The following is a 25,213-nucleotide window of genomic DNA, read 5'->3' as shown; positions in this document are numbered from 1 at the left end:
TTAAGTACTCTCACTGTTCAAAATTTACATGTTATTTCCAGTCTCAAATTGTCTAGTTTCAAATTCCAGCCATTGGGTCATGTTATACTGTTCTCTGCTAGATAGAAGAGCCCATTATTAAATATTTGTTCCCATGTAGATACATATACACTCTAATCAAGTCACCCCTTAACCTTCTCTTTGTTATGCTAAATCAGGGGTTCTCAACCTATTTATCATTGTAGGCTGCATATGCGGCCCACAAAGTTTTACCTGGGCCACAGGTTGAGAACCACAATGCCCCTCACCTAACCCTCCCCCCCCCCCGCACATACACAAACCCCTATGCTCAGCGCCCTCAATGACTACAGGGAGTCAAGGGTCCACCAAAGTCTGAGTGAGGTGTCAAGACAAGGGTCGAAGCTGGAGTCAGAGTGAGGGAGTCAAGCCAGGGTCGAGCCGGAGATAGAGTAAAGGGTAGGGCAGAGGATCAGGGACCTAGAGCGAGGAAGGAACACAGGAACTGGGGGTGTTGGAGGCCCAGCTCAGCTGTGCGCTAAAGGCCATGGGCTCCGGGATGCTGGTTGCCCTGCCGTGTGGCAAGCTCCCGGCTCCCGGCAGCCCTTCCGTGGAGCAGGGACCTAGAGCAAGGAAGGAACACAGGAACTGGGGGTGTTGGAGGATCTGGAATAAGGAGGGCAGGAACCCTGACCAGGCTGGAAGGAAGGGCTCAGGAATCAGCTGAATAGGCAGGGTCCAAAGTGGCAGCCAGCAAGGGATTCACCTACTAGCTCAAACAACTTCCTGTGCCTCCTTCTGGCTTAAGTAGTGCGTCTGAGCCAATTGGTGGGGCTGGATGTTTTTCCAGTCAGGAGCTTCATAGGTGGAGCCCTTGCTGAGCGCTGGATGGTGGCTGTGGTCTGAGCACTACCTGGGGACCTATGGGCCTGGGTTCAAGATCCATGATTTCCTCACAAAGTACTCTCTGCTACCTCAAAGGGCTAGCAGAACAAAACTAAGAACTGTTTAATAGATAATAAGACAGTGAAGGAGCTTTGGACAGAGAGGATTCCGACTCAGACCGTGCAGCAATGAGAAGGAACTGGAGAAGTGGTAGGTGTGCACCTCCCATTATACCATGGTACTGAGCAAGAGGAGTTCCAGAGCACAGGAATAAACTCACAAGATTTTCCTGTTTCAGGCACATTAGGTGGAATACACATAGGGACCAGTACTCAAAGAAGAATCAGCACTTCAGTTGATTTTACTATTTAGGAAAATGGAGGATGAATAAGTACAAACAAGTTTGAGTAATGTGCTGAGATTGAAAGAAACTTTTCCTGATATTCATCCTCCATTTTCCACTTTGCCATTAAATTATTCTCTAGGATATCTGCTATAAAATCAAACAATAGAGTGAGTGTGTACGTGTGTGTGTGTGTATATGTGTGTTTATAATTCTTAATTTGACTCTTTCTCTCTTCCCAACAACCTTTGTATGCTGCTTTGTCTGTTTAGGCCCCAATCCTGCAAACACTTACACACATACTTAACTGTAAGCAGGTAAGTAGACTTCCAGTGGGCTACTCACCTTCTTCCAGTTAAGATCATGCATAAGCTAGAAGTAGTTTATGATCCTGCAACAAATTTTTAATCCATATGATCTCATATCCCATGGCATTTAAATTAATATTCTAAGTAGGATTTTGTGTGGTACTATACTTTAGCATTCTTTGTAATTATGTTATGCATGATGGATTGTTGTGGATTTTATGTAATTCCACTGGAATTTAGCATGGACTAGTTCTGTATCCCCTCTATCTAGACAATTTCAGTTCAAAAACAGGAAAATTATTACAAACCAGATCCTCAGGTCTAGCCAAGTTACTCTCAGCATAGGACCCAAGGTGGGGAAAGAAAAGGTGACTATCCTCATGGTAGCCGGGGCCAGTTCTGCCCCAGCATAAATTAGAGCAGTCTCTACCTTGTTCTGACCTGTAGGCTTCTCTAATCTCTGCCCACAGCAATGGCCTCCAATGAGCCGTTCTGCTGTCTGGAGATTACTGGAGTGCAAAGCACTTCTAAGCCCGGTACATGCCTGTCAGGGTTCCCTCCCCACTCTGAACTTTAGGGTACAGACGTGGGGACCTGCATGAAGATCCCCTAAGCTTATTTCTACCAGTTTAGGTTAAAAACTCCCCAATTCCTTGGATTAAGTAACGCTGCCACCACCAAGTGATTTAAACAAACATTTAGGGAGGGCCACTTGGAGCACTACCTTCCCCAAATATCCCCCTAAGCCTCTACACCCCCTTTCCTGGGGAGGCTTGAGAATAATATCCTCACAAATTGGTACAGGTGAAGACAGACCCAAACCCTTGGATCTTAAAACAATGAAAAAACAATCAGGTTCTTAAAAGAAGAATTTTAATTAAAGAAAAGGTAAAAGAATTACCTTTGTAAAATCAGGATGGTAAGTACTTTACAGAATAACAAAAGACTCAAGAACATAGAGGATCTCCCCTCTAGGCAAAACCTTAAAGTTACAAATCCAGAGACAAAACGTCCCTCTAGACAAGGAAAATCACAAGCCAAAATAAAAGTAAGCTAACGCATTTCCTTATTATTACTTACTAATTCTAATTGAATTGGATTGCTTGCCTTCTTGATCTGTCTCCGGCAAGCACACAGAACAGACAGACCAAGAACAGACAAAACAAAAGCTTTCCCCCCTCCCCAGATTTGAAAGTATCTTGTCCTCTTGTCCCCTTTTGGTCAGGTGCCAGCTAGGTTACCTGAGCTTCTTAACCCTTTACAGGTAAAAGGATTTTGTGCCTCTGGCCAGGAGGGATTTTATAGTACTGTATACAGAAAGGTGGTTACCCTTCCCTTTATATTTATGACAATGCCTCATGAGATGGGGAAGGATGAGCTGGTGCAGAGCTGGCTATGTCACTTCTATAGGAGACAGGGATTCCTCTAATCTGGGGAACCTCCAGCTTCCCTGTCAGAGATTGACCCAAAGGGACCTGACCGGGGCCAAGGATCTGGCCATATATTTTCAGTTCATAGCCAAAAGAAAGTATAAATTCCCATTTAAAGCAGCATTGGGAAGTAGGAACGTTTCCAAATATATCAGACTAGCACATCAAACTATTTACTTTGTGTAAATATTGTATTCTCTTTTTTATTTTCAGTTTTTCCAGGATATCATTATCCTTGTGCATTCTACTGCAACCATTTCCATTACAAGCAATTCAGCTATATTACAGTCAATTAACATTAATTTACAGTCTAAATCACAAGCATGACACCAGAATACTATTAGCTTTATTTGTCTCCACCCTGAAGCTACAGTATGAATCTGTTGTTAAAAAAACACAGTAATTTTAGTAGGAGGAGATACCATTAACCTGCCTCATTATGGATTTTTGGTCAAAATTCAGGAATGGAAGAGATGGGGAGTCAGAAGCAGTTGGAAGGGAAATAAAGATAGGGTACTTACTGTGTACGGTATCTGGAGTTTTTCAGGATGTTTTTTTCCTCTGGGTGCTCCGCCATAGGTATGCATGTGCCTCAGATTGAGAGATTTTTGGTAGCAGTCTGTTCAGTCCACACATGCACCATAACTATCCTTGTGCCCTGTACTAAGGGTACATAGGGCCGTGCTGGACCAACTGCCACTCCAGTTACTTCCTTGCTGCAGAATCCAACCACAGCAAGGTTTCCAAAGGAGGTCAGGCAGTGAAGCACCCACAGGGACAAAACGTCTTGAAGAATTCCAGCTACTGTCCAAAGTAAGTAATTTCTCCCCCTTCTTCAAGTAAATTTCCTTATGGGTGCTTTGCTCTGTGTGACTCCTAGGTACAATCCCATCTAAGGAGGTGGGTATTCTGGAGGTCCATCTAACACTGGTTGAAGAACAGCTCCCTTGAAAGCAACACCTGCTGAAGTACTGTGCACTGTTGCATAGTGTTTAGAAAAGGTGTGAACAGACACCCAAGTGGCAACTTTACATATGTCCAAAATAGGAATATTTTTCAACAAGAAGCTGATTGTTACTTAGTGGAATGGGCCATAACAACTGAACGGCACTGAAAATTAGACGAGTAAAAGAGGGTCTTGGATTTTTTTTTTTAAAGTCTTTGGGTGGAGATAAGGGTTCCCCTCATCCAAGCTGTAAAGGAGATAAAAAGTCTAGGAAAAGGTCTAAAAGATTTTGTTCTTTCCAAGTGAAAGGCTAATGTCCTTCCAATATCCAGATGTAAACTAACATCTGCCCTAGAAGTAGGGTAAAACACTGGTAACTGTAACGGTCTCTGACTTTGACCCTTGCCTTGACTCCTTACCTTGTCTCTAGCTCCAGCCCCCGGCTCTCGTTCCGGGCTCCTGACTCCAACCTCTAGGCCTGACTGGCCATGCCTCAGTCCTCACATAGTTTTTCCCCACCTCAGAACCTTCCCTGTTCTCTCCCCTCGGAGAAAGCCTATGCCCAGAGATCAGGGATTAAAAAAACGTGTGTCCTGCCCTGCTCCTTCTCAGTCAGTAGTGATCCTGGGTGCAGCCTTTCCTGCCTTGGGGAAGCTTATATCTCCACCAACTGCAGCATCTGCTGCTCCTTCCCTCCCCAAACGTGAGAGGGATAAGAGCTTCAATTGAGGAAGTATCTCATGGAGAAAGCCATGAGATCCCAGTAGGATCCGGGCTGGGAAGACTTAGTGCAGCACCTCTCTGAGTATGAGCTCCAGAACAGAGGTCAAATCTACTAAGTCAAAGGACCCATTGTGTTGGCCCTTTCATGAGAGAAGGGGTACACTTAAAACACAGGACCAGATACACTTCCAAATCTGTTTCCAAAAGAAGGGATCCCTCCCTGACTCCTTCCAAATCAGATGAAACCTTGTGCTCGAATCCTAAAGACTTAGGCCTGCCTAAACCTCCCAACCACAAGGGTAAGGCATGCAGAAGCAAGGATCCACTGGTACTGACTCTGGTTCTGACTACTAAGCCAAAAGATCACCATCTGCTGGCACTGATCATCAGCTCCAGGCAGGAATCTTCTTCTCCAATGGTACTGACTCAACCCCATAAGGATCTGCCAACTGCTAAGCCTGTGGAAGTGCTGGATCTGCCCATACCAACTACTGGGACACCTTGTATTCTTGGATTAATTGAAACTTCTACCTTTCTGGATGGTATCTTCACATTCCCTACCCTCAATTTCCTCTTCTCCCAAGTCCAGTTCTTCTAAGGATGGTTCTGACACCAAAAGAGGAACCCACCTTGAGGAGAAGGAGCTACTCCCCTACTCTGTCCACAGGCTGCAGTCTACATCTCCCAGTATCACTGTTATCGCTGGATCCAACCTTCTGGTCAGCCGAATCTGACATCCAAGATGAGCAATCACCTCCACAAGGGAGATTAGCCCTGACAGAGCCTCTAGACTGTCTTGGACCCTCCCTCCACCCAGACACTATTACCCTCTGAGGGACCGATAGTACCCAATGGAGTCCTCCCCAACCAGCTTTCAAACCATCATACTGGCCCTACTGAGGCCCATGGGATCCCTATGCATGGCACCCTTGATCCATGCAAGAGTCTCACTGACTCTCTTCCCCTAGACAACACCAACCAGCTCCACCAGAGTATGCAGAAGAGGAAGATATTGAGCTGGAACCATGGTAGCAGCAGTACCAATAAGCATACAGGTCTGTCGCATCTTACACGCATTTAACATGCGCGATTTCAACTTTACGCAGTCGGCAAAAACAAAAAAAGAGAAAAATAACAATTTTAATACAGTACCTGTAGTGCGGGCGATTCCACCCGCCATTGAACTCCAATGTAATTTTGACTATACGCGGTTTTCGCTTTACGCGCTAACCGCAGAACGGAACCCCCGCGTAAGATGAGACAGACCTGTATCATCATTCTTACCTGATGAGGTTAGCATCCTATATTCGCCATCCCTGACTGATGACAACAGGCAATACCAAGAACTCTTGCGGAGGGTAGCGGCTGACCTCCAGATCCCACTTCAGCATAAGCTCCTGGGCATCCTGCAGCCTACTCGTCTCAATCAAGTGCCTCTCCCTCTAAATGAGGCCATCGTGGAACCTGCCAGGGTGATGTAGCACACACCTGCCTCTTGCACTGCTACACCTAAAGGGGCTGAAAGATATTTTGTACCTACCAAAAGTAGGGGAATTTTTGTTCACCCACCCTGCCCGCAACTACCTAGTTGTACAAGCAGCCATAGAAAGGTCCAGGCAGCAACATCTCAAGACTACCCCTGCAGACAAGGGTGCTTAATGCGTTGACCTTCTGGGGAAGAAGATATTCTCACCAACCAGCCTCCAGTTTAGAATTGCTAAGTACCAGGCTCTGCTAGCGAAGTATGATTTTACAAATTACTCCAAGTTCCTGAAGTTTAAGGAGAAACTCCCTCAGTGACAGAAGGTCCAATTTCATCCACATTGATGAGGGTAAACTGGTAGCAAAGACATAGTGGACATGGCTAATACCACGTCTAAAGCCATAGCAACTGTAAAAAAGTTATGCAGCGTGAATTGTGGCTTCACTCTTTGGGACTCTCAAGGGAGGTTCAGAATACCATCAAGGATCTTTCCTTCAAGTCTAATCTTTCTAACAAGAACACAGATGAATCCTTACACTCAATAAAGGACTCCAGGACAATCCTCCATTGCAATGAATAGAATAGAATATCAGGGTTGGAAGGGACCTCAGGAGGTCATCTAGTCCAACCCCCTGCTCAAAGCAGGACCAATCCCCAATTTTTGCCCCTAATCCCTAAATGGCCCCCTTAAGGATTGAACTCACAACCCTGGGTTTAGCAGGCCAATGCTCAAACCACTGAGCTATCCCTCCCCCCAAAGCTATCCCTCCCCCCAGAGCTATCCCTCCCCCAGATGGCATTTATTTCCCAGCCTGTAAGAGGAAATACTATAAACAGCTGTAGAAGCCAATTCCTCTCCCACTATCTTTCTACCACCTTCTCCATACAGACTGTGCTGCAAGTGCCAGAAGATCCGAGGACCAAAATATGTAGCCTCATCCACCTCGATATCAGCCACCCAACCTCATTCACCAGCAAAGGGTTACTTTTGCTGGGACATTCAAGCGTTGCAAACCATCACAGACACCATCCCCTGCTGCTTCCTAAGCCTTTAGTGGCTGCCTAGCATACTTCGCTGACAACTGGAGGGCCATAACAATGGACAAATGGGTACTAGATATCATGCACTCTGGCTACATCTAGTTTCTTTTCCAATCCCTCTTCAGAGACCACTCTCACAAGGAAATCCTCCATCAGGAGCCAGACTCTCTCCTCACAAGGGGCTATAGAGTGAGTGCTTCCTGCACATCGGGGGAAAGGGTCCTATTCCAAGTATTTCTTATTTCCCAAGACAAAGGGAGGATGGATACCAATTCTTGACTTATCAGCTAAATATTTTTATTTGCAAATTAAAATTCGTTTTGCTTCCATTGGCATCCATAATTCCCTCCCTCGAAAAAGATACAGGGCTTGCGGTTCTTGACATGAAAGATGCTTTACTTTCATGTGAACTTTCACCCATCCTACAGATTAGCACCTAGGGTCCTCACAAAGGTCTTTTCAGTGGTAGCAGCAGAGATGAGATGAAACGACTCCACCATCTTCCCATACCTAGACGACTGGCTCCTAACAGGCAGATGCAGTTGGGAATTTCACGTGGCAATCTTATACTTGGTCCATCTTCTGGCATCTTTGGGAATCTGCCTAAATATGGAGCGATCCACCTTGACTCACTCTCTCTAGGTGTGACCCTAGACTCAACCTCAGCAAGGGTCTGCCTCCATCTGGACAGATTCCAGGCTCTGAACAGCCTAATCAGACAAGTCACTCACAGACCTCGAACTACAGTCAAGGTCTGTCATTCCCTGCTAGGACACATGTCCCCTTGTACTTACGTAACACTATTCACCAAACTTCACCTCTGCTATCTACAGGCCTGGCTTTGGTCTGTTTACTTACCAGACAGATTTAGCATGAATCCCAAGATGACAATCCATGCCAATCCCTTCCTTCACCGGACTGAAAAATCCAGAGCAAATGCACTCCAAAGTACCTTTCCTCCCTTCCACACCCGACATGATTACAATATAGATGTATGCCTCATGGACTGGGATGCCTACATGGGTGACTGTACAACACAAGGTACATGGACACCTTGGGAGGACAGGATGCATATCAATTTCCTGGAAACAAGAGCAGTCAGAAAGGCCTGCAATGCATTCCTCCCACCTGTGCAGTCCTAACATGTCCAGATAATGTTGGACAACATGACTGTCTTTTACATAAACAAACAAGGAGGAGAAGTGGTACACTCATGGCATTGATATATCTGGAACCACGTCACACTCTCAGCGACATAATTCCCAGGCATACAAAACTTGCTGGCAGAGAATTTCAGTGGGTACTTCTCCACCGACCATGAGTGGGAGGTTACATAATTCTGTGCTCAACAAAATCTTCACTCATTGGGGAACACCATCTTCGGACCTTCAAGAAGAAAAAGAAATTCAACATATATAGGTCAGGATTCCAAGACCAGTACACTTCTGATACCCTCAGGTGGTCTACCTCAGGATATGCCTTTCCACCCATTTCATTACTACCCCAGGTTCTGCAGAAAATTTGCCACAACAAAGCATGAGTCATTCTCAGTGCACCCAACTGACCCAGGCAATTCTGGTTTCCAGACCTCCTGTGAATGTTAACCACTCCTCCCATCAGCATCTGACCCTTCCTGGATCTGCTAACTCAGGAGAACAGTGGGCTCAGATATCCCAACCTGGACTCTGTTCACCTCATGGCCTGGTATTTGGATGAGCTTTCATTTTCCAAGGCTGTTAGAACTATTCTCAATCACAGTAGAAAAAACTCCACCAGAAAATGTTATCTAGCTAAATGGAGGCATATCTCTACCTGGCTGCAACAAAACTAGTTGTCCCCATAGACTGCAGGTATTCCAGACTACCTCCTTACTCTCAAGACATCAGGCCTTTTTATTAGCTTGCTATAGATCAACCTAGCAGTGCCCAGTGCCTTTCACCATTGGGTAGAAAGCTACTCTGTTTTTACTCACTGATAACAACTAGATTCCTGAAGTGTCTCATTAGGATCTTCCCACCAACACTGTAATGGGATCTCAACCTTGTACTCTACTTACTAGGCCATGCTTTGAACCACTGGCCACATGCTCAGTATCCCACATGTCTATGAAGGTCACTTTCCTTATTGCTTTCATGTTGGCGAGAAGATAAGCTGGGGTCACTCATGGCCCACACTCCATACAGTACTTTTGATAAAGAGAAGGCATCTCTTCATCTCCATCTGAAATTTATTCCTAAATTAATTTCCAAGTTCCACATAAGTCAATCAATTTACTTGGCGGTTTTCTTTCCAAAACCTCATGCCTTCAGCAAGGAAAGGAGGCTTCACCTCTCTGTCAGATAAGCTTTGGCATTCTATCTGCAAAGAGTGAAACCAATTAGGAAAACCACTTAGATTATTAGTTGCTATAGCAGAATAAACACAGGGTCAAGCAATATTTGCTCAGAGACTCTAAGTGGATTTCTGGCTGTTTCCTCCTTGCTTTCAGTTAGCACAGTTCCCTGCCTTGAATGGGATGAGGACCCATTTCACTAGAGCATAGATTATTTCAGTAGCATGTCTCCGAGAAGTGCCTATGCTGAACATGTATAAGGCAGCAATCTGGAGTTGCGGCCACACCTTCACAAAGCATTAAGCTTTAGTCCAAGCCTCTTCTGCTGATTTCAGTCTTTGGAACAGCAATATTACAGAATCTATACCCTCTGCAGCTTTGCACCTCCTTCCTACTTGACTACTGCTTACCAGTCACCCACGTATGGAATGCATGTAGGACCAGCACTCAAAGAAGAAATGGAAACTACTTACCTGTAACTGGAGGTTCTTTGAGATGTGGCCCCTATATGTATTCCACTACCTGCCCTCGTTCCATTCTGCTTTGGATCATGACTGGATTTGTAGTAGAGAAGGAACTGGAGAGGTGGTCAGTCTGCACCTCCCCTTACACTTTGGATACTGAGCACAAGAATCTCCAGGATGCAAGGGTTGACCAATAGACTCTGCTCACAAGATTTTCCAGTCTCAGGTGCACTGTGCTCATGAGTACCCACATGTGGAATACAGATAGGGACCACATATCTCAAAAAACCTCCAGTTACAGTTAAGTAACCTCCATATCTTCTTTCAAGGTGTATGGTGGAAACCCAGTTGCTTTTTACATTTGAATCTAGAATGAATAAATGACTAGAAGTTAGAATGTAGGGAACAATAATACACTGTTAAGAAGGTGGACTAGATGACCCGACAGCTTGTCTTTATCTTTAATTTTTATGATGCAATAACTCCTTCTGCCAACTGCATTATCCTTCCATATTCCAGTGCTAACCATGCTGTTGAAAATGCTGGCAAAGCTATGAAATTCGTCATGTTATATTGCATTTGTTTTGTGAATCTGAACATCATCACTCTGAGGGTGTTGCCAGTGTTCTCAACAATATCTGTTGATCGGAAAGGTAGCTCACTAAACGGTGCAAGATATTCCTCATTGCTTAAAAATATTTTTGTAGTTTTGTTTTCAAAGGAAAACGGACAGAGAGATGAAACAGCAGAGACACAAGTTTAAGGTGATCAAGGACTTTCCCCTGAACCCAGAAATTTCTACAGCAGTCCTGGGTGTTCATGTACAGTTATTTACCATGTGTCCCTCTTTCAGGCTGTATTCAACGTTCCCCTTGCTGTTCAGTGAATACCACAAAGTTTCCAGGCAAAACATGGTGGAACCTGAGGAAAACATGCTACAAAATTGTTGAACACGACTGGTTTGAAAGCTTTATCATATTCATGATTCTGCTAAGCAGTGGAAGTCTGGTAAATTTAACTTACTCTCATATCAGGTTGAATTACAAATGATTTTTTAGCACAGGAAAGAGGGTGTATTTTCAAAGCTGATGGGGGAGAAGAAGAAGAAAACTGGCCTAGTAAAGGGCTAACTTATTTTTTATAATAATTAGAAAATACAGCAAGTTGAATGACAGAATGAGCAACTCTAACAAGCTGTGATGATTTCTATTCTGGTTGTATATTGGTTTTTCTGAAGCTTTGTCTGGCAGTTATTTCACACACAGAGACTATCATTTTTATGTTCATCATTAAGACCAAAGAGTCTTTCCTGGTGCTAATTCTCTTGGAACATGAAGCTGAATCTACTTTTGAACTAGATTTTTGTATCCATCTGAAAAAATACTCCCCTAAAAATTACTGAAAATAAAACTCCTCAGAACAGAAGTGTAGTGTGTCTGTGTGTAAAAGTTACAAGTTAGTAAGTTAGTGTAAATTAAATAAGTCTAAAGGGAGCTAGGTTTGTGTAACTTACATATTGAGGGGCCGGAAGATTTAATTAACTTTGTCTCCCTCTTGACTTACACTGTCTTAGACTTGGGATGCCCTGCACCTTTAAAAGGTTTGGTCACACTGCACTCAGTTGCAGAGCCTCACTTTTATGTTAGTTTCTGTTTTGCTGCCAAAACAATAAAGTGGTCAGCTGTATTTAAATTAGCAATCCCTAAGTCTATCTTCTTGTCTGCTGGTTCCAAATATAACATGGGAGCTTCTAACCCATGGCTGTCCAGTGCTCTTGCTGCCTGCCCAAGGAGAAAAAGTAACTAAATAATATTATTTTAAAAAGGAAAAAAAATAACTTTGAGGCACAAGGTAGCAGACTGAAGCTTTTGTCCCATGGGGACAGTGTCAGCCAGCCAGAAAAACAGGGAAAGTAGGCAAATAGGGCAGAACAAAGAAGGAAGCAGTTGCAGTTGCTGCTGAGCTGCCAGACACAGAGCAGTGAGGATGAAGCAGCCATCTTGGATGACCTCATGCAAGAAGACAGAGACAGCTTTAGCCTGCACTGAGGGTATACTGTCAGAGGGAGCCCAAGTACTGTCAAAGGAGTGATTCTGCTGTGTAAGCACACAGCCAGCAAAGGGAGATCAAGTACAGACAGTGCATGGTAAAAAAAAAAAAAAAAAAATCAGTGGAAAAGCAGATATCCAGGAGGGTGTGTAGTTCAACAGGACAGAAGTAAAATGGCAACTCTTCTGGGCAATGTTAGTGAATTTGAAGAGAACCGTGAATCATGAGTTGTGTACTTCAAGCATTTTGAGCAATTTGTGACCTGCAATTCCATTCCAGATGTACAATGAGTTTCAACCTTGCTGACAGAGATGGGTCCTAAGGCATACAGACTGCTGCATGATCTACTATATCCAGCTATGCCTGGAACTGCCACATATGCTGCAGTTACTGCAGCAATGCAGGAATATTTCTCTCCTACCCATCAATAATAGCAGAATAACAGCGGGTCCATCAGAGACATCAGGAAAGAGGAGTCAGTGAAACAGTTTGTTGCTCCTCTAAAGACAGTGCTCAGAGCATTGTCAGTGTGGACGAACATTAAGTGATGCCTTGTGTCACCAGTTTGTCTCTGGATTACACGACTAGATCCAGAAGAAGTTACTGACTACCTGTATATCAGTGTTACATTCAAGAAGACTATTGAGGTAGCTATTGCCATGGAAACCACAGAGGATTCTCTGGAATTTAGTGTGAACCAAGAGGTACATCTCATGAATTGGTGAGACAGAGGACCATGAGAATGCAAGTCATTTCTGTGTGGCCATTGTGCACAAACTGCACATGCTAAGAAGGATTGCTGGGCATATCTGGTCATTTGGAGAAAGTGCCAGGAGAAAGGAAACATTGTGGTTACCTGTTGCACTGTTCAACATCCAACAACACAGAGTAACCATCCATCCAAGAGCACATGTATGAAGACTGAACCTAAGAAAGTATAGAAGTTGGGAATTCATAATGTGGAAAAAGTCAAGAGCTCTAGTGGCACTGACCAAACCATAGCACTTCATGTGTTATTGGAAGCTGGAGAAAGAGATGTCATCTGGGTCACACCATTGATTGAGGGAGTTCCTACAAGAATGGAGCTTGGCATCAGAGCTGCCGTCGCATTGATTTCTGCATCTGCCATCACCAGACTTTTTCACAAGTTCCTCTGGAAGAAAACCTCTTCAGTTTTGAAGACTTTTATACCAGGGAAAAGTTAAGAGATACTCCTTGTATGTGATTGAAGTAAAGTATCCATCACTATTTGGCAGGACTTGGCTTGAGAAGCTCAAGGTGAATTGGACCAAGATCAAGGTGATCATAAAAGCATCTCAGAATCTTCAAGAAATACTGGACAGACACTCCAAAGTTTTTGAAAAAGAATTTGGACAGATAAGCAACATGTCAGAGACTTACCAGTGAACTTCAAACAGCCAGATGAAATATTGCAAGCTCAGAGTTGCACTTTATGTTCTGACGCCTCTGGTGGAAGTTCATTTGGACCGTTTAGTGAACATCGGAGTCGTTTTACACACAGTGAGTGGGCTACCCATTGTATCAGTGATCAAGAATGATGGCTCCATTCGAATTTGCAGAGATTTCAAAGTGACAGTGAATCCAGTTTTATGTGTAGATCAGTATCTACTTCCTTGTACCAAAGATTTGTTTGCTATTCTTAGTGGAAGACAGTGTTTCAGCAAATTGGATTTGTTTAATGCATACCTACAAATAGATTCATAGATGGATAGACTTTAAGGTCAGAAGGGACTGTCGTGATCATCTAGTCTGACCTCCTGCACATTGCAGGCCACTGACCCTCACCCACCCACTCCTGTAATAGACCCCTATCCTGTGGCTGAGTTACTGAAGTCCTCAAATTATGGTTTAAAAAATTCAAGTTACAGAGAATCCACCATTTACACAAGTTTAAACCTGCAATTGACCTCTGCCTCATGCCTCAGAGGAAGGCAAAAAATACCCAGTCTTTGCCAATCTGACCTAGGGGAAAATTCCTTCCCAACCCCTCATATGGCAATCAGTTAGACCCTGAGCATGTGGGAAAGACTCACCAGGCATATACCTGGGAAAGAATTCTCTGTAGTAACTAAGAGCCCTCCCTATCTAGTGCCCCATCTCTGGCAATTGGGGATTTTTGCCACATGCCATTGTAGACAGTCCCATCATACCATCCCCTCCCTAAATTTATCAAGCTCAATCTTGAAGCCAGTTAGATTTTTTGCCTCCACACTGCTCCCCTTGGAAGGCTGTTCCTGAACTTCACTGCTCAATGGTTAGAAACCTTCATCTAATTTTAAGCCTAAACTTGTTGCTGGCCAGTTTGTATCCATTTGTTTTTGTGTCCACATTGGTGCTTAACTTAAATAACTCCTCTCCGTCTCTGAAATGTATTTAGAGAGAGCAATCATATCTCCCTTCAAGCCAAGCTCTTTGAGTGTCCTCTCATAGGGTAGGTTTTCCATTCCTTAGATCATCCTAGTAGCCCTTTTCTGCACCTGTTCCAGTTTTAATTAATCTTTCTTAAACATGGGAGACCAGAATTGCACACAGTATTCCAGATGTGGTCTCACCAGTGCCTTCTATAATGGTACTAACACTTCCCTGCCTCTACTGGAAATACCTCTCCTGATGCATCCTAGGACTGCATTAGCCTTTTTCACAGCCACATCACATTGACAGCTTATAGTCATCCTGTGATCAACTAATACACCCAGGTCTTTCTCCTCCTCTGTCACTTCCAACTGATAAGTCCCAAATGTAGATCAATATGACATCTAACAAACATCTCACAATCAACATGGAAGAAAAAGCTTATTTTGCTATCAGTTGCCGTTAGGGAAGATGCCAATGTGATACCAGTTCTAGAAGGCCATGGATAAAATTCTGAAGGGACTGAATGGAAATCAGTGCTATTTGGACAACATCCTTGTTACAGGAAAGGAACAGCAAAGCAGGATCATCTTCAAAATTTGGATGCTGTCTTGCAACATTTGGAAGACAATGGAGTGAGAGTATGTCAAGACAAAGATGAGCTTTTTTTTCAAAGGTTTCAGAGTAGCAGCCGTGTTAGTCTGTATCCGCAAAAATAACAGGAGTACTTGTGGCACCTTAGAGACTAACAAATTTATTAGAGCATAAATTTGTTAGTCTCTAAGGTGCCACAAGTACTCCTGTTATTTTTTTTCAAACCTTCAGTTGAATACCTTTGGCATGGAATTGATGTGATGGGCTAAAGGAAATTGCCAAAGAAAGAGAAGGCAATTCTTCAAACACTACCGCCAGAGAACATGTCACAGTTGCATTCATTCTTAGGACTGCTAGGGTAAATTTCTGCCTAAACTGGTGACAGTATTTGCATCTTTGCAGGAACTGTTACAAACAATAAATGGAAATGGACTAAAGAATGTGTGTGTGCATTTAAGGAGGCAATGAAACTGTTGGGATCAGCCCAAGTTCTCACTTTGATGCCTCATTACCTTTGCAATTGGCTTCTTATGCGTCACCATATGGAGTGAATGGTGTTCTTTTCCATATTTTTGCTGACAACAGAAAGAAACCAATTGCCTTTGTTTCACAAACACTCACCACCCTTGAGAAGAACTATGTACAAACAGAGCAAGAAGCTCTCAGCATTATCATCAGAATTTGGATGTTCCATACCTGTCTGTATGGTAGACATTTTACCTTGCTAACAGATGACCACCCATTATTTTCAATTTTTGGACTGAAACGTGGCTCCATCATTAGCTGCTGTTCATCTGCAACAATGGGTGTTACTACTTTCAGCTGATTTCTATACTATTCAGTTATATAAAGGGACTCAGCATGGCAATGATGATGGGCTGTCATATCTGTCATGCCCAAGCTCCTGTCAATCCAAAGAAACTTCAGATGGAGTGTTTTATCTCAAATGTGAGGGATAGATTGCCTGTCAGTAGCACAAAGAAACTGTTAAGGATGATGTGCTTTCTCTTGTGAAGAGAATGGTACTACAAGGTACAGTGTTGGATCTTATGAATCCCCAGTTTACACAATTTGGGTCGTGTCAGCCTGAATTATCTGTGGATCAAGGTTGCATCTTATGGGGAATCTGAGTTATCCTTCCAAAATCAGTTCAGTCTCATGTTTTAGAAGCTCTTCATGATGGTCATTTTGGCACTGTATGGATGAAGGCTATAGTCTGGAGGTCTGTGTGGTGGCCAGGGGTAGATGACGACATTGAGAGGAAGGTGAAGTGCTGTACTACATGTCAGCAAATTCAGCATGATCCTGGCCCAGCATATTTACACCCTTGGTTGTGGCCTCAGATTACTTGGAGGACACATGTTCATGTGGACTTTGCTGGACCATTAGAACATTATATATATATATATATATATATATATATATATGGTCATAGTTGACACCCATTTGAAATGGCCAGTTTTCAGAATGCCTTCTAACACAGTTATCAAGACCATTGGACATCTTCACGCCTTGTTTAGTCAATTTTGTCTACTGTTACAGTTGGTGAGTGACAATGGACTTCTATTCTGTTCAGAAGAATTTCAGAGGTTCCTAGCATCAAATGGAATTCAGCACATATGTTCTGCTCCATACCATCTTGCTAAAAATGGACTAGTGGAACACTTTGTACGAACACTTAAGCAAGTTTATTTTGAGTCATCAGCAGAAATTGGACAATTTCTTGTTTGTCTGCAGGAGCACACCATGTGCTACTACCTTGCAGTCAACTGCAACTGTTTTTTTGAAGCAATCATTGGGTATCTTTTGGGACCTGCTATGTCCTGATGTTGCCTTATGTGTAATCAAATTCCATGCAAAGTGATTGATGACGTGAGGTTCGTCATTGTTCTTTTCAAATAGGAGATGTAATGTGGACTCACAACTACAGTTGTTGAGTGAAATGGATACTTGGGGAACTTGTGAAATGCATGAGACCTTTTTCCTTCATGGTTAAACTGTGTGATGGTACTTTGTGGAAATGACATCTGGCCCAGTTGCAGCCTCAACAAGTACCAGAATCCATGACTATTCCAGCAGGACTCTCTGCTCCTCTGATCAAGCCTCCTTCCATTCAACTCTTAATTTTCATGACTTGTTGGAACAAATTTTAGTACCGGACCCGGTTGATTCTGTACCACAGACTGTTCCTGTTGTACCAGACATTGCTTCCCCACCATCACCATGTTATCCCAAGAGAGTGCAAAAACCAGTGCTTGCACCTGAACTTATACATTGTTTAGTGTGACAAAGCTCTGTCCTTATCTCCGTGGGTCCCGCATTTCCTGGTGGATTTTGCTAGCCTCAGAGGCTCACTGTGACCCTTCACATAGCCCTTGTCTCTCTAGAGACAAGGGTCACAGCCTATTGAGCCATTTTCATCATAAGCCAGCGAGGGAGGTGAGAAGCTATCCTCCCTTGCACAGTCTCTGTCTCCCAGTCTCAGTGATTAATCAGGAGGGGCAAGGGGGGAGCCCGGGCCCGCCTTCTACTCTGGGCTCCAGCCCAGGGACCCTAATAGTATCAGCTATGGTAGCTGATCTTTTAGAAACAGGACGGGTACAATTCCCTGAGCTATTTCCCCACAGCAGCCCCCACTTCCTCAAGATCCACTTCATCCTTACCTCAGGGCCTCCTTCCTTGTGCCTGATATGGTGTGTACTGCTCAGTCTCTCCCACAGCGCAACTTCCTCCTACAGCTCCTGACATGCACACCTCACTGACTAACTTGGGAGGCTTTTAACTAGTTCCAGCCAGCCCTTGATTGGCTTCAGGTGTCCCAATCAACCTAGCTATCTCCACTGCTTTCTAGAAGGATCTTAATTGGCCCCAGGTGTCTTGATTAACCTGGAGCAACTGCCATTTGGTTACCATGGTACCAGGGATTTGTTTAGCCTGGGGCTAACATACCTGTTCCTCACTACTTTACTATAGCCATCTGGCCTTGCCCTGTCACATTAACTAGAGATGCTATTCCAAGGTAGAATAATCCCTTGCAATTTAAGAGTCTGCAGTAGTCCACCCACAATTTTTAGTTAGGTTATATAGTGTTTTATGTTATCCACATAAATGATAATGTATATATGTTTGGAAAGTATTTTAATGGAGGGTGGAGAAATGAGATATTCTGCACCTTTACATAGTTTGGTCACTCTGCACTCAGTTGCAGAGCCTCACTTTCATGTTAGCAAAAACGAGGAGATACAGACTAACACGGCTACCACTCTGAAACCTGTCACCATGCAAGTCACTTTCATGTTAGTTTCTGTTTTGTTAGCAGAACAGTAAAACCAGTACAGCAGACAGCCCCTCCCAGTCCTTATTCAAAGTAGCCATCCTTCAACAAAAAAACTTCAAAAACAGACTTCAAAGAGAAACTGCAGAGCTACAATTCATTTGCACATTTAACACCATTAATTTGGGCTTGAATAGGGACCGGGAGTAGCTGGCTCATTACAAAAGTAATTTTCCCTCTCTTGGTATTGACACCTCCTCATCAATTATTGGGAGTGGACCACATCCACCCTGACTGAATTAGGTCTTGTCATCACTGGTTCTCCACTTGTAAGGTAATTCCCTTCTCTTCATGTGTCAATATATTTATGCCCGCATCTGTAATTTCCATGCATCTGAAGAAGTGGGGTTTTTTACCCGCAAAAGCTTATGCCCAAATAAATCTGTTAGTCTTTAAGGTGCCACCGGACTCCTCGTTGTTTTTGTGATAGTTGTTCAGGTCTGTTTTTTACTGAGTCTATACCTATTTACACTTGTATCAGGGTTCTCGTAGAGACAGGGGGTGCAACTCCCAAACTTCCACATGTAACATATTCAGTATCTGAGGGACATCACATCTACTGCTGCTCCCTCTCAAAATTCTCCTTCTAAGATTCTGATTTATCTGGGGGTCTTCTTTATCTGAAGAAATATGTCAACTTTCCACAGGGGGTATGGCTAGAGCAGAAATGCACACACAGTTTTGATTAAGAACCTGCTCTTCGCTCGTTGAAATAATCAATTATGTGTGATTACGTCATCACTAAAAAAGTGACCACACACAATGTCCTTTCAGCTTTCATACCTGGAGGATTCATAGATGCTAATGTAATATATGGAGAAGCATAAAATATAGCAAAGTTGGCATTTCCATCGCTCATCTTCACTGACTTTGTATCTTCTCTTTTCCCATATCACTGTTGTCACACACATTTCTGCCAAAAATAGATTGCTGTGCCACAAAATACAAATTTACTACAGAAGTTCAACTGTATAATGGAGCAAGGACTCACTTTTTTTTTATGTATGGTAATATTTTGTAGCCCCTCCAAAGTGTCTAATGTCCATTTCATCATGATTACCTTCAGAGTGACTACTTTTGTGTAAAGTTAAACTCTTGTGTAACTGTACACAACATTACAATATTCCATTGAAATTCTGTAGAGTGGGTTTATATCTAAGCATTATTATTTCAGGCATTTGAAGATATACATCTTGAGAAAAGAAAAAACATTAAAATTATGTTGGAATTTTTTGATAAAATCTTCACTTACATCTTTGTCCTGGAGATGTTTCTGAAATGGGTGGCTTATGGCTTCAAGAAATATTTCACCAATGCCTGGTGTTGGCTTGACTTCCTAATTGTAGGTGTAAGTATTGCATTTGATCAGTTTTGCGGACTGGATTACGTAGTATAGAACACCAGAATGTTCACTTTTTTTTTTTTTTTTTGGATGTCCCAAATTGAGGCACCTTCATTTGAAGGAGAACTGATTTTTAGAAAGTACCGAGCACCTACCCTTTGAAAAACCAGACCTTTCAAAGTGTCTCAATTTGGGCAATAAAAATAGTCATTTTGTTAAAATTTTGGCGTCAAAATTCCTACAGCTTTAATAATCTAAGGTAACATTAGTAACACAGGTCAAGTATATTTGTTTTGTTAAAATAGATTGGGTGAAATCTTGGCACCCCTGAAATCGTTGAGTGTTTTATTATTAACTTCAGTGTGGCCTGCATTTCACTCGTTATTTTATACCTCTTACTGTCCCCTTAAGATGCATTTCTATTGTACTGTACAGGCTGCCATTTCATACTTTCACGGATAGGAGTTTGTAAGCATGAGAAAAAAGGGAAAAAAGAAAACCAGAAGGCAGGATTTTGCTAATATTTTTTGTCTCTCTCTGTTCAGGTCTCTTTAGCAAGCCTTATAGCCAGCTCACTTGGAAATACCAAAATTGGACCCATGAATTCCCTTAAAACCCTGAGAGCCTTGAGACCATTAAGGGCATTGTCACAATTTGAAGGGATGAGGGTAAGAGTAAATAAAGCAATCACTGAAGCCTCTCTGTGTGAACATCAAGCATGTAAAAGGATCCTATTTCATATGGGTTTGCTTTCATTATGGTGCTGCATAATAGTTAAGGTTACATTTGAGTTAAATGTTAAGAGGAGTTTGTTTTTAAAACTTTATTTTGTAAAAAAAAATCAAATCATGCTCAAAGTTTATATATATTTGGATTTTTCATGGTGGTTTGATGAACAATGAATTGAAACACAGAGAACAATAAGATTTCAAAAATCATTCCTTTTTGGCTGATTTTCACTGGATTTTCTCTTGAATTCAGACATAGAAACAGTCACAAAGTGTTTGAGGATTTTTTTTAAAATAATGAAGAAAAGTAGTCTTACACTTATAAATCTGGAAAATTTATAAGTAAATTTACAAAAAAAAAAAATCCTCTAATATACTTCAGTTTAAATCTGGAATGCCATAATTAGCTTGTAACCATATGACTTGTGTTCATTGTTTGTCCAAACATTTTCTTGTTCACTTTTGCATTTTCTTGGTGAATTAATATTTCTCCAGGAGTTCTCGTATCTGTTTATTTTTGTTTGATGATCTTACTAAGTCTGCAAAACTCCCATTGACTTCAATTGGACCAGGATTTGACCTGTAGTGATCTGGATTTGTTATTTTTGTATTTCCTTTTTATCATTACATGATTAGCAAATTATTATAATTGTATTCTATATCAGCAAGTGCACCACTAATACTGCAGATCACATGGCAACACACGATATGTAGGTTAGCAGTGTAATTAACATTTACAAATCCACCTAAGATTTCTGACGCAGACACACATAGCACGGTACCATATAATTTTTTCAATAAATGAAAGCAAAAACTATATTCGAAAACACAAAATCCTTAATTGTGCTAAGGAAAGGTATATCTATGTATTAATTATGTAATAATTATATAAACTCAGGAGACTGGTATTAAGATAGGGAGCCTATTATATCTATATCAAATTCAGATTCAATATATGTTTGTATGAACTAAAAGTCATTAATATCTATAGGATGTTCAATAAGTTGATGGCTCCATTCCTGTTTCTAAAGTAAAATTGTCTGCATTAAGGTAACAAAACCACCAGAACAATTGGAACCCTTGTTGATACTACTTGCAGAAAGGTCAAGAATTCAGTGAATGTGGAAACTGGAGATAAGTCCAACTCACAATATTCAGATCTGAACTTTCCCAGAGTTTGGAGAAGTTTAGACCAGAGATTATGGTTCAACCCATAAGAGAAAGACGCACCAACAGTGAAGTTTGAAACTGGATTAAGATTTCCTTAAAACTTACCACAGGTTGTTTAAAGGTTTTGGTTTAGACCCATCTCTAATGCAAACTAGATAATCTCCCCTCTCCCTCCTTCTTCCCCCAACATCGTAATTGCACTTCAAGGTTGAGACATTAGTTGGATACTATGGGGAAATTTGTGCTATCATTAACTAATCTACATACATGTTCTATGGATATAAGAATTCCATCTCCAGGCCTGCCAGTTCTGACCCTTTCACTAGCACTAAATTCACTAATTAATAATCATAATTAATAATGAAAATAATTTACCTTGGTCACTCACAATATGGTATTGTACACACTAGTGATAGAAAAAGCTGGGGATTCACCTGAGTGTCTAAAGTCATACTTTGCCCCCTGAATCTTATATGTTCACCTAACTACCATGACCCTTGCCTTCAGCATCTCTGGGTTACATTGCAAAAACTCACACTAACTGAAGCTAGTTGTGAAGGACACACTATACTGATTTACAATAACTGAGGATCTGATCCATACTGTGGCCTTCATGATTACCTGTTGTGAATGTGTAATGTCATTTTTCTGTGATATGTAGCGAAATGCAAAAGGGACAGAGAAATACTATATTAATAGTTTAGAAGAAAGTGAAATACTGTGATATGATGGAGAATAAGACCTGGCATTTTCATACTCCGTTTCAAAAATAGATAAAATTTCATTTTTGTGAATCAATGTCACTTTGTCTTAGGCTCAGAAATGTCAGAGAAAAAGAGAGAAAAAAAGGCTTGTGTCAGCAGAGAAGATCCTAATTTTGTTACAGGAGTGGGTGGGTGAGATTCTGTGGCCTGCGTTGTGCAGGGGGTCGGACTGGATGATCATAATGGTCCCTTCTGACCTTAAAGTCTATGATAGCATGAAAGAACTGAGCAGCAAACTCATTCAAATATAGACTGGAATTTATAGAAAGACTGTTAGATCATTGTATATGAATGCTAATGTGAGTCATTGGCATACAGTAGTAGCAAAAACTTAGTAATATAGTGGGAAAACAATTACATGTTGTGATAGAGGGTGTAAATGCATTTTAGATGTCTTTTATGTTAAGTCAAAGGCTTTTATATTTTACATGGCAGGAAGGCTTTGAATCCTGGATAAATGGTCCAAATCTGTCCTCAGTTAAAACTGTGCAATCCCTGTTGAATTCCACAGGAGTTGCACAGGGGTAGCTGAAGGCAGTTTTGTAACTAACATATCTACTGCTTTTCTTTGTTCTGCTAAGTATTATCTCCAAATCATCACCTATATGTGGGAAGATCCTACATAAGGAATTTGCCACTGCTCTTCCTATGGAAGAGCCAGGAGATCAGTTCCAGATCTTGGTAGATCCAGTGAAGGTGATGTCTGTCAGTGTGGGGGTCCTGTGTCTCTAGACAGGTTCCACAGCTGCTGCTTCCCCTCCCAGTCCTTTGGCCCCACAGCGTCAGTTGGAGAGCCTCTCTTGGGATAACGGGAAAGAAAGGAAAATGTGTTGTAGAAGTGGCATTCTATATACCTGTCTCTGGCAAGCTGTACTATCTGTATACTACAAGTCCGATGTGATATCTTTGTTGTCTGTTGGCCATAGAGGAAAGTTGATACGGGGGATTGTCAATCATCTGAACTGTCTATGGACAGTAAGATGTTGGTGTCTCTGATCTATAAAAGGGAAGTGAACCAAAAGATTATATACAATTGTCTGTAGGCCATTTGCGATTGGTGGTTCATGATGATTTGTAGTCCAGACTGGAAATTATGTGAAACAGGACAGGTAGAGATGAGGGTTTTTGGTGTATCAGTAAAGGCAGCATGAGGATATAGGGGTATAGTTAAGACAGCTTGTACAATCTTAACTACAGATTTGTCCTCTATTTATATAATCCCGGTGTTCTAAAAATGTTGTTCTGAATCAAGATATTTATTTATAACCTTAACATTATCATAAAGTTTTTGTCTGGGAAATGCTATAGTTTCTGCACAAACCATATAGACCTTGAAGGCTTTTCTGGGCATGTCAAACCCAGCAAGCACAAACTTGACTAGTACAATATTTGAGGTTTCTTTCCTGCTCTCTCCTCTAATTTGAAAGTTGTATGAAACTTGTAAGGAAACAAGAAAAGCTTGCCTGGGTTTGGGATTTGTTATGAATCTGAAATGTATTCACTGGAATATAGGGTGAGTGTCATGCTATACTTGCACTCAGTTTAGGACACTCCTACTCCACCCTCCCAATAAGCCCAGGCTCCCACTTTAACTTTAGCTATATCTTAGAGGGGATTCCCAGTAGCCTGCTTGACCGCTCTTTTTCAAAGTGTTGCCTTTGGGAAGCTAGCTTGCCCCACTGGCTGTGACCTGTGTGAAGGTAAAGGATCACCCATATCCTACTTTTGGGGGGTACTGGGTTCTACTCTGCCCTTTACTGGGCAATGAACAGAAGTTCCTGTCCTGAGCGGGAAGTGACAGCTTTGACATCTGTTTACTCTATGAGATCATTAGTAGAGGTTACTCCTTGAAACACCTAGCCAGATGTAATGAGATCCACTTTGGAAGTTAGTCTCCATCATGCATGAGTCAGAATGTGTAATTTATGCAAGTTGGTCACAATTTCTGCTATTTCCCCAGGAGAGATTATGGTAGATCTTATTTTTTCATACCAGTGGAACTTGTAAGTGTGCTCAAAACTTACATGCTGAATTGACACTTTCCAGGTTACTCTTGAATTGTGCAAAACTTCTCATGGAAGTTACAATATCTGCAGCAACCTTTACATATCTACCAGAGATTCATTATTGATCCTCTAATAACTAATTTTCCACACAACTTGAATAAATGTCATGCTGACATGAATAAAAACAGACCGCTATATTAATCCTCATGAAGAAATAATGTGTATTTAGAATCTTGTTCAAAAGAAAAAAAGGAAAAAAAAGGGAAGCTCCAAAAGTGAATATTCTACCATTGCATTCAAATACTTTATTGTTATTTAATAGTGCCCCCAAGTGCACTAGGTGTTTCACAGAAAACAAAAAACAGGTTCCTGTCCGGAAGAACTGACAATCGAAGGGCCTGATCCTGCCAACACTATAGATGTAAGAATCTTTACTCAAAATAGTTGCCACTTCAGTAGAAGTATTTATGAGCGTAAAGTTACTCATGTGTGTAACTGTTTGCTGAAATGACACGGGATTGCTTAGATTTTCAAAACAGTTGAATGTAGCAAATAGCTGTTTAAGGCTTTGCACATGTGAATACCTATAGTAACTGCATGTTTTTCTTTCATTTCTCCTAAGGTGGTTGTGAATGCCTTAGTAGGTGCCATCCCTTCCATCATGAACGTTGTGCTTGTCTGCCTCATTTTTTGGCTCGTTTTTAGTATCATGGGAGTGCACCTATTTGCAGGAAAATTTGGAAAATGCGTTAACTTGACTGAAGAAAAATCAGAATTAAATAAAAGTATTAAGAACAAACAGAATTGCACAGCCTATAATGACACACAAAAAATATATTGGACAAATGTTAAAGTCAACTTTGATAATGTTGGTTCTGGTTATCTGGCTCTTCTTCAGGTG

At 41.8% G+C, this 25,213-nt stretch overlaps 1 protein-coding gene across 1 annotated transcript in view; it reads left to right on the top strand.

The window, feature by feature from the left end:
* The window catches only part of LOC135873865 (sodium channel protein type 5 subunit alpha-like), a 104,772-nt gene that overhangs the window by 65,039 nt on the left and 14,520 nt on the right, over positions 1-25,213 (top strand). The window contains 4 exon segments of the mRNA XM_065398475.1: positions 10,806-10,960; positions 19,477-19,650; positions 20,190-20,312; positions 24,935-25,213. Coding sequence (XP_065254547.1) covers positions 10,806-10,960; positions 19,477-19,650; positions 20,190-20,312; positions 24,935-25,213 — 731 coding nt within the window.

The sequence above is a fragment of the Emys orbicularis genome, chromosome 2, assembly GCF_028017835.1.
Source record: "Emys orbicularis isolate rEmyOrb1 chromosome 2, rEmyOrb1.hap1, whole genome shotgun sequence".
Classification (NCBI taxonomy): Eukaryota; Metazoa; Chordata; order Testudines; family Emydidae; genus Emys; species Emys orbicularis.
The sequence above is the reverse complement of the archived record's forward strand: the minus strand, read 5'-3'. Positions and strand labels throughout refer to the sequence as shown.